The sequence below is a fragment of the Moschus berezovskii genome, chromosome 20 (genome assembly GCF_049115385.1).
Source record: "Moschus berezovskii isolate FMDL1 chromosome 20, NW_MosBer_1.0, whole genome shotgun sequence".
Lineage (NCBI taxonomy): Eukaryota > Metazoa > Chordata > Mammalia > Artiodactyla > Moschidae > Moschus > Moschus berezovskii.
Window position 1 is genome coordinate 26,251,496 of NC_142479.1, and position 9,105 is coordinate 26,260,600.

At 45.3% G+C, this 9,105-nt stretch overlaps 1 protein-coding gene across 1 annotated transcript; it reads right to left on the reverse strand.

Annotated features, from left to right (window-relative positions):
• Positions 1-5,390: 5,390 nt before the first annotated feature.
• Positions 5,391-8,102, reverse strand: LOC129536652 (WAP four-disulfide core domain protein 18-like). Its single transcript, XM_055395697.2, has 3 exons — positions 7,994-8,102; positions 6,984-7,132; positions 5,391-5,637 (listed from the first exon to the last, which is right to left on the reverse strand). Exons 1-3 carry the CDS (start codon positions 8,076-8,078, stop codon positions 5,590-5,592), a joined length of 282 nt encoding a protein of 93 aa, XP_055251672.2. The 5' UTR covers positions 8,079-8,102; the 3' UTR covers positions 5,391-5,589.
• Between the last annotated feature and the right edge of the window lie 1,003 nt (positions 8,103-9,105).

Below are 9,105 nucleotides of genomic sequence, written 5' to 3' on the forward strand. Positions count from 1 at the left end.
TTTTGGTCATGTGGGGTCTTAGTTGCAGTGTGTGGGCTCAGTAGTTAAAACACAAGGACTTGTTTGTTCCATAGCGTGTGGGATCTTAGTTCCTTGACCAGGGATCCCTGTATTGGAAGGTGGATTATTCACCAGTGAACCGCCCGGGAAGTCCTGACGTGTTATTTTATAACCAAATCATAATTTACCTACTTAAATGAAAACCAAGGTGGTGTGTATTTGTGCACACAATTGCATTTTTGTATATGATTTCCTCAAGATAAAGGCTCACACTTGTTGAGGGCTTATCGAATGCTAGGTTTTATGATCAGTGCTTATAGTAGTGCTGTGCTAAGTGATCACCTTGGTGATCCTGCAGTCTAACCCTGCAGTCCAACCCTGCCTGCAGTCTAACAAGAACACCCCACCTGCCAGTTGATGGAGAGCCTTGTTCACCTCCCCCACTGTTCTGCACTCTGCTTTTTGGGGGAATATTCTTCAAGCCTATATCTGAGCTGAGACTTGGGGTCTAGAGTGGCCAAAGTTAAATTAAAAAATATGGGGTGAAGAATTCTTTAGCATAAGGATGTCCCGTGCAATTGTTGGGACATACTTATACAAAAATTATTTGTTGGGTATCTGAAGTTCAATTTTAACTAGGATTACTGTATTCTACCCGGTGACCCTACTTGGGGTGCACACCTCTCATTAAGGCTGCCTGTTTCCTGTTGAAGTTGGGTCCCTAAGGATTGGCTTGAATGCAAATACTTTTCAACATTGAATTTACATTAGAATCACTTGGTGGCTGTTGTTTAGTTGCTAAGTCGTGACTGACTCTTTGCGACCCCATGGACTGTAGCCTGCCAGGCTCCTCTATCCATGGGATTCTCCAGGCAAGAATACTGGAGTGGGTTGCCATGCCCTTCTCCAGGGGATCTTCCCAACCCATCAATTGAACCCATATCTCCTGCACGGCAGGCAGATTCTTTACTGCTGAGTCACCGGAGAAGCCTCAGAATCACGTGGGAGAACTTTCTGAAAACTTCATTGCTAGGAGCTCGCCTCCAAATTTAAGGCTCTAATGAGATCTAGGTGAAACCTGGGCATCAGTAATTTTAAAATGTTAATAATGCACACCCAGTTTGAGAAGTCACATTTGGGTGTAGTCTTAGCCTGTTTTTGGCTGGTCTTGGGGTTTCAGAGGTGGTACAGCTCTCTTCCAGTTTTTCAAGGCTACTGATCTGTTTTTATTGTCAGGTTCATTGGATAGTTAATTAGCAGAAAATCTGTCAGCTACTGACACACATCACCTCTGCTTACAGTCCATTCAAATTAGTCACAAGAGACAAAATCCATCTGCCATGTAGGGAAACATATGGACTACTAATATTCAGGGAGCACTAATATCTCTGCCAGTTACTGTCAACAAGAGGTTTACCGATGAAAGCGGCGGTCCGAGGTGAACTTTTCTTTTGGCCACACTAGGTGGCTAGCAGGATCTTAGTTCCCCAACCAGGGAATTGAACCTTCATTCTCTGCAGGAAGAACTGAGTCCCAACTGCTGGGACACCAGGGAACTCCTGACCAATGTGAACCTGCAGTCTATGCAGGTACTTTCAGCTGCCCATATGAAAGGCATATTCCATATTCAGAGTTTTAAATTAATATCATTGACATCTTTTCACCCAGTACATTTCTATCAATACTTCATCCTTTTCAGTGGTTCTGTATTTATTATGTGACTGTACTCTGTTCTTTTTGTTTGTTTGTTAGTTTGTTTTTGGCTGCCCTGGGTCTTTGCTGCTGAGAGCAGGCTTTCTCTAGTTGGAGCCATCGGGGGCTTCTCTTCATCACGGTGCACAGGCTTCTCATTGCAGTGGCTTCTCTTGTTGTGGAGCGTGGGCTCTAGGCTTATGGGCGAAGCTTATGGGCTTCAGTAGGTGTAGCAGACAGGCTCAGGAGTTGTGGCTCGCGGGCTTAGCTGCTCCTTGGCATGTGGGGTCCTCCCAGACCAGGATCGAACCCTTGTCCCCTGCATTGGCGGTCGGATTCTTATCCACTGTGCCACCAGGGAAGTGCACGTGCTGTGATGTTTTAAACTGTTCTCTTTCTCTCTCTTTTTGATGAATATATTTTTTCTTTCATTGTTTTTGCGAGCTGGGCTGCAAAGAACATCTATGTGCCTTCAACTTTATATCTTTAGATAGTGTTTCTTGAAATAGGTTCCTCAAAATTAGGTTGAAGAGTTTGTACGTTTTAAAATTTGCTAGAAATTGTCAGTATGCTTCAAAAATGCTGAACATCAAAATTCCACTTTTTAATACTAAAAAATAGAGTACTAGTGCTAAGTAGCTTCAGTCCTACCCGACTCTTTGCAACCCTGTGGAATGTAGCCCACAAGGCTCCTCAGTCCATGGGATTTTCCAGGCAAGAACACTGGAGTGGGTTGCCATGCCCTCTTCCAGAGTATCTTCCTGACCCAGGGATCAAACCCTATCTCATGTCTCCTGCATTGGCGGGTGGGTTCTTTACTACTAATGTCACCTGGGAAATAGAGTTTAAAACAAAACAAAGTAAGTAGGGCTTAACAAAAATTAATACACATTTGCATTTCTCATAAGCATGTAGAATTTCTCCCTCTGGAGTTTTACAACAGAGACTCTGATTTAGCCTAACTTTCTTATTTTGAAAAACATAATCTAGGCCAGGACTCAGGAAAGTTTTCCATGAAGGGTCAGATAGTGAACGTTTCGGGCTTTGCAGGCATACAGACTCAGCTGCAAGTATTCAACTCTGCCATAGTAATGGGAAAGCAGTCATAAACATACCATATGAAATGGAATGGGTACGGCTGTGTTCCTCTGAAATTTTATTTACAAAAGCAGGGATTGTGTTGGATTTAAAGAAATTTGTTTTTGGCAGTGCCACATGGCATATAGGGATCTTAGTTCCCAAACCAGGGATCAAACTGGTGGCCCCTGCAGTGGAAGCTTGGAGTCAAAACCACTGGATTGCCAGAGAAGTCATGGTATTGTGCTGGATTTGTTCTGAGGACTGTAGTTTGCTAACCCTGATCAAGATAATTGATCTAATAAATCATTTGTCCTTCATCATAGAAGTCTTATTGCTTGTATTGGCTGATTATCTTTTTCTTCTCTAATGTTAGCCGCTGATTTTGTCAAGTCATGAATTATAGGAAAATAATATCCAGGTTTCATGTTTATTGCCACATGGATCTTATTAAGAAGAGTGGTAAATCCTTATTGACTAATTCTGTAGTTTTTGGTCTTTTGGCTTCATGTAAATCACTTGGGAATTTGGGAGAAAATCTATATCCCAGATCCTAAGAAATTCGATTGTGACCATATTAAACAACTCTGCCAGATGGTTCTGGGCTGCTTGGAGAAATGCTGATATCAGCTTGCATTTTGGTTATATTATTTATTAGCTGTAAGACTGTGGGTGAGTTGTTTTAGCTCTCCGAGCTAACATTTTTGCTTCTCTCAAATGGGGATACTTGACTCTTAGTGAAATTGTTAGAACTTAGAGAACAATATATAGTTCTTAAGAAAGCATGATTTAGGAGAAAAATAGACTTCAATGCATGAATATATATCAAGAATGAATTTACCTAAAGCATAGATTATACACTAGGTGCACTCCAGTATTCTTGCCTGGGAAATCCCACGAACAGAGTCGCCTGAGGGGCTACAGTCAATGGGGTCTCAAAGAGGTGGGCATGACTTACTGACTAAACAACAGCAGAAACTGTGTCACTACTCTTCTAAGACCCTGACTACCAAAATCTCACTTGTTACGATAAAAATAGAGTTTAAAACAAAACAGAATAAATAGGAACAAAAATTAATATACATTTGCATTTCTTATAAGAAATGCCTTGTCAGTTTCCATAGGGAGAAATAGAATTTTCCCTTAAATATAAAGGCAGTTTAAATGCAGGTGAGGGACTTTCCTGGTGGTGCAGTGGTTGAGACTCCACACTTCCAGGGCAGGGGGCACAGGTTTGATCCCTGGTTGGGGAACTAAGATCCCACATGCCAAGCGGTATGGCCGAAAAACAAACAAAAACAGAAAAAGAAAATGCAGATGAGAAAAATGAGTTTACTAAAAAGTACAATCCTGGTTGTTCATTGGAGGGACTGATGCTAAAGCTGAAACTGCAATACTTTGGCCACCTCATGTGACGAGTTGACTCACTGGAAAAGACTCTGATGCTGGGAAAGGTTGGGGGCGGGAGGAGAAGGGGACGACGGAGAATGAGATGGCTGGATGGCATCACCGACTCTGTGGACATGAGTTTGAGTGACCTCTGGGAGTTGGTGATGGACAGGGAGGCCTGGCGTGCTGTGGTTCATGGGGTCGCGGAGAGTCGGACACGACTGAGTGACTGAACTGAACTGAAAAAGTACAAACAAATTTCTAGAAACATCTGGACTGTCTGAAGGGCAGAAACGTAAGTGGAAGTTGTAGGATGCCATCCTCAAGTATTTTTGGAGGGGAAGGTTATATCTTGGCGTTCAGAATGGCAGATAACAGGTGAAACTGATTGAGAACATTTTAGGGATATCCTCATGAACCCGCATAAATGACCAAGGGAGACAGGAGCCTGGAATGGTCTGGGATGGGGATGACCAGCCAGTGAAAGAGAATTTAAATGCAAATTTGCCCTCATTCTGATGCACAGACAGGTGAGGCCACAGGACATTGGGGTTATAAGATGTACAAGAGCAGTGCTGGTGACCAGGACACACAGATACAAAGGACCATACTGAGCAAGTAAGTGGGAGGATCCCAGTGGAAAGAAGAGATAAAACGTGCAGCAGTCAAGTCCAGTTCATCATTTTTGCCGGAATCTTTGAGAGACCAAGTTGCCTCCTCTTTCTCAGGGAAAGTCTGAATTGAGGTTGCAGTCCCAGAGCCCATCTCCTAACTGTATTCTAACTGCTCATCATTCCAGGACAGCAGTTGGCATTTCCCAACTCATGTCACCCACATCCCAAGGATCAGGGTCACTCTCCCGGAGTTAGGCATCCGGTCCTTCTAGATGTCTGTGTGCTGCCTTGGAATGAGGTATCCGCACCCTTGCTCCTGCTCCTTTGGAGTCTTGCCCTAATAAAGGCTACTGCAACAGGCCTCCTTTGTGCTACATAGTCATTCACATTTTTTGCTTGACCAAAATCATATTTACAGAACACTTGAGAGAATATTCTCATGCCTTCTGCGCTGTCTAGAGACAGAGACATGGGAGGAGGAAAGGAGCTGGCTGGGAGGAATGTGCCGCTGATCTACTGGTTTCCTAAGTGTCCTGTATTCACGGGCCAACTGAAGAGCGCACATATGGTCCTGCTAGCCAAAGCAGGTCCGCCAGAATGCCTAAGTGGAAAGAAGGACGCAGCCTGAATAATGCCATAGAAGCAGTTTATTTTGGACACAAGCTCTTTAGAAAGCAATCATTCCACCATTTTAGATATTCATCTTCCAGGGCTCCAATTCCAGGAATAGCAAATAGCCAGGAATGTTTTGTCACCATGCCAAGCGTCGAATTCATGGATTCATGAGAAATCTTCTGGTGCTGGTCTCCAGGCATGCTCAATAAACCTCCAGTCCAGCTTTCCCACGGCTGCCAGAATCACCCTTCTAAAATACAGATTTGATCATGACGTTAACTGTGCATGGGCTTCCCTGGTAGCTCAGCTGGTAAAGAATTTGCCTGCAATGCAGGAGACCCCAGTTCGATTCCTGGGTTGGGAAGAGCTGCTGGAGAAAGGATAGGCTACCCACTCCAGTATTCTTGGGCTTCCCTGGTGGCTCAGCTGGTAAACAATCCGCCTGCAATGTGGGATCCCTGGGTTGGGAAGATCCCCTGAAGAAGGGAACGGCTACCCGCCTCCATTATTCTGACTTGGAGAATTCCATGGGCTATTCCATGGGGTCGCAAAGAGTCGGACACGACTGCGCGACTTTCACATTCACTTAACTGTGCTTAGAAACATCCAGCAGTTTACCAAAACCTTCAGCCGGAAGCTCTTTCCTCACTGAACTCTGGCATGGATGACCCTCCACCATCCCCTTGAGATGTACAACCTCTTTCTACCACCATCACCTCCCCATCTCCAATGGAGGACCCACACTCCTTCCATCCTCTCAACTGCCCTGTCCTCCTCCAGCTAATTCTGCATCCTTTATGCTTCCTCAATGATCTCCACTCTCCGACAACTTTCCCAGTCTCTCTCCCTCAAGGCAAAGCCAATAACTTCTCTCTTTGCTCCCACAGATCTTAGGCAAGCTATATATGAAGCACTCTTCACACCAGACTGTAATTATTCATCTAGGTATGTCTCCCTCACCCTGTTGTTCTTGTCTTTTTATTGCAACTCTAGCATCACACCTGCCTGACACGGGAGATACTCCGTCCCATGGGGTTCCCTTTCCCTTCCTTCCTCCTCCAAGGATGACCCATTTCCAGGAAAACTTTAGCCCCTTTGCAAGGGTGGGGGCGAGAAGAAGGAAAGTGGGATGCCCTTGGTTAAGAGTAACCTGTGAAAGAATTCCCTGGTGGTTCAGTGGTTAAGAATCCAACTTCCAATGGAGGGGACCAAGGTTTGATCTCTGGTTGGAGAACTAAGATCCCACATGCCCTGGGGAAACTACGCTGGCACGCTGCAACAAGAGAGAAGCCCAAACACCACAACAAAAATGCTACATGTGGTAATTGACTCGATGCAGCCAAAAGAAATAAATATATATATTTTAAATGACCTGTGCATCTAGGATCATGGATACATATCTCATCTGAACTCATCAGGGCTCTCCTGGGATAGGGCTCCTCTTCAAGAGGCCTTAGATGAGGCCAGCTGTCTCCAGCCTCTTGGAGTTTTCCAGGTTCCCATGTGCAGTGGACATGTGAGCAGCCGTCTGTTCCAGCAAAGTCCGCTGGGGTGCTCTTGGTACCGTTGGCCAGCTCTTGGCTGATCTGTACTCACCTTGAAGACAGGCTTTTTGCAGATGTAGCCACATCCATTGCTGCAGCATTTCATTCCCTTGGGACAGGAATCATCTCCTGAGCACTCATTAAGACAAATCCCCGGAGAATTTTTGGGCACCTCTGGGCAGAATCCAGGTCTCTGCCGTCCTAAAACAAAAAACAAGGTGGTTTTTGTGGAGCCTGGAATGCAGACAGACAGGTTTGAGAACTGAGGCTGAGAGTCTGAACCCTCGTCACTGGCCGGACTCCCACCTCTTGCACTGCTTCCTTTGTGCTCTGGGCTCCTCCTTCCGCCTCCACTGCTCCCCTCTCACTCTTAAGCCCAGAGTCGGTGCCTTCAGAGAGAGTTCTTCCTGCTCCCAAAGCTACCCAGACTCAGAAGACAAGAAACCTGTACAGTCATGGCCCTCTTTTTCTTGCTTCGTAAGAAGATCTTAGAGAAGTCCCTGCTTACAGAGAGCTCTGTCTCTGCACTCACATACCCTGTGTTTGCTCTCCAGGTTCCTCTGCAGTCCCACTTCTAGGCACGTGTCCTAACTAGAGAGAACCTTACACTTTACCCACAACTTTTGTAAAATTAAATTATTTCTTTTTAATTGGAAGATAATTGCTTTACAATATTGTGTTGGTTTCTGCCAAATATCAACATGAGTCAGCCATAGGTGTACCTATGCCCCCTCCATCTTGAACCTCCCTACCCATCCCACCCCGTCTAGATTGTAACAGAGCCCAGTTTGAATTCCCTGAGTCATAAAGCAAATTCCCATTGGCTCTCTATTTATCTATTTTACCAACAGATGGGTTGGTAATCAGATCCAACCCAATCTGATAAAGGGAATTGAAAACAGGATAAATGCTCATTTAGATCAAAAGAAATGTGTCTGATCAATGTTGACTCTCCACTCTGCAGTGGGGACACAGCTGCTTCCAGGCCAAACCATCTCCAAGTCTAACACTGGTCTCTGAGCCTTCTCTGCTGTCAGGAAGGATTCACTTCAGCACCCTCACCTTTGATAGGGGGTCCCTGAGCACAGGCCACCTCCAGCCCCATGATGATGAAAGCCACCAGAACGAAAATGGTGCCTGTCTTCATGTTGGCCTCTGGTGTGGTGCAGGGGCAGATCCCTGCCCCAATTTATACCCTCAGTGTCGTCAGAAAGGAGGGTGGGGCAGGAGGCAGTAAAGCAGGAAGAGTATCAAATAGAAGCTCTCCAGAAAGTGCCCTCAGAAGTTCTAATTTATTGTTCTATTTCACAACTGGTTTCTTAGACTTGGGAATGGTTTCTTGGATATGCAAATACCAAACTGGAGAGTTTGGGAATACTTTTTAACCCTTCATTTATTACTTCATCACAACTTGGCCCTGGTTTCCCTGGTGCCTTTGAGGGACTGTGGTCAAAGTGTTGCAGGAAGGGGGACCACCTCCAGGGTCCGAAAGTGAACTCTTGTCTAAGACTTGAAAATGAGTTGCCTGAGGAGACACACGTGCTGGCAAAGCAAGAGACTTTACTGGCAAGTGATGCCCAGGGGTAGAGCAGGAGCGTAAGGGAAACCAGGATCACTGCTCTGCCCCTTGACTCGCAGTCCTGGGTTCTATGGTGATGGCGTGAGTTTCCAGATGGTCTGGCCAATCATTCTGACTCTAGCTTCTTCCTGGTGACACAAGATGAATTTCAGTGAGGAGGATTCTGAGAGGTAGGTAGGACTTGTAGTGCCTCCTTTTGTCTTTTTCCGAATTCTCCCTGTTGGTGATGGTGTGTTAGTTCCTTGTTCCTTTACCAGGACCTCCTGTCTTAAAACAAGTCATGCAAACGGTTGCTATAGTGCCTGGCTAGGGTGGGTGACTTCGGTCAACATTTCCCTAATGACTCTTCCCCGAGACACTTCATACTCAAGCTACTTCTTGGGAATTGGGGTGGAGGTTTCTTTCTTCCATAACTACTTCCAGCTGAGAATGAGTATACTCCTGCCTAAAAACTAGCATTCACCCTCATAGTAAGAGCAATTTAGCTTGAAACTGTCAGAGATGAAACAGGGGCCAAACAGGAGGGCTAACAGGATAGTCATCACAGGGCCCGGAAAAAGAAGGCAAAATTTGGGGTGAGGACTGCAGGATGTAT

Bases quoted from the DNA above. Each gene is read 5' to 3' on its own strand.
- LOC129536652 (XM_055395697.2), bottom strand. From the start codon at position 8,078: ATGAAGACAGGCACCATTTTCGTTCTGGTGGCTTTCATCATCATGGGG. The intron at 7,133-7,993 runs GTGAGGGTGCTG...TTTTTGTTTTAG, and splicing joins TCAGGGACCCCCTATCAAAG to GACGGCAGAGACCTGGATTC. The intron at 5,638-6,983 runs GTGAGTACAGAT...TCTGTATTTTAG, and splicing joins GCAAAAAGCCTGTCTTCAAG to AAGGGTGATTCTGGCAGCCG.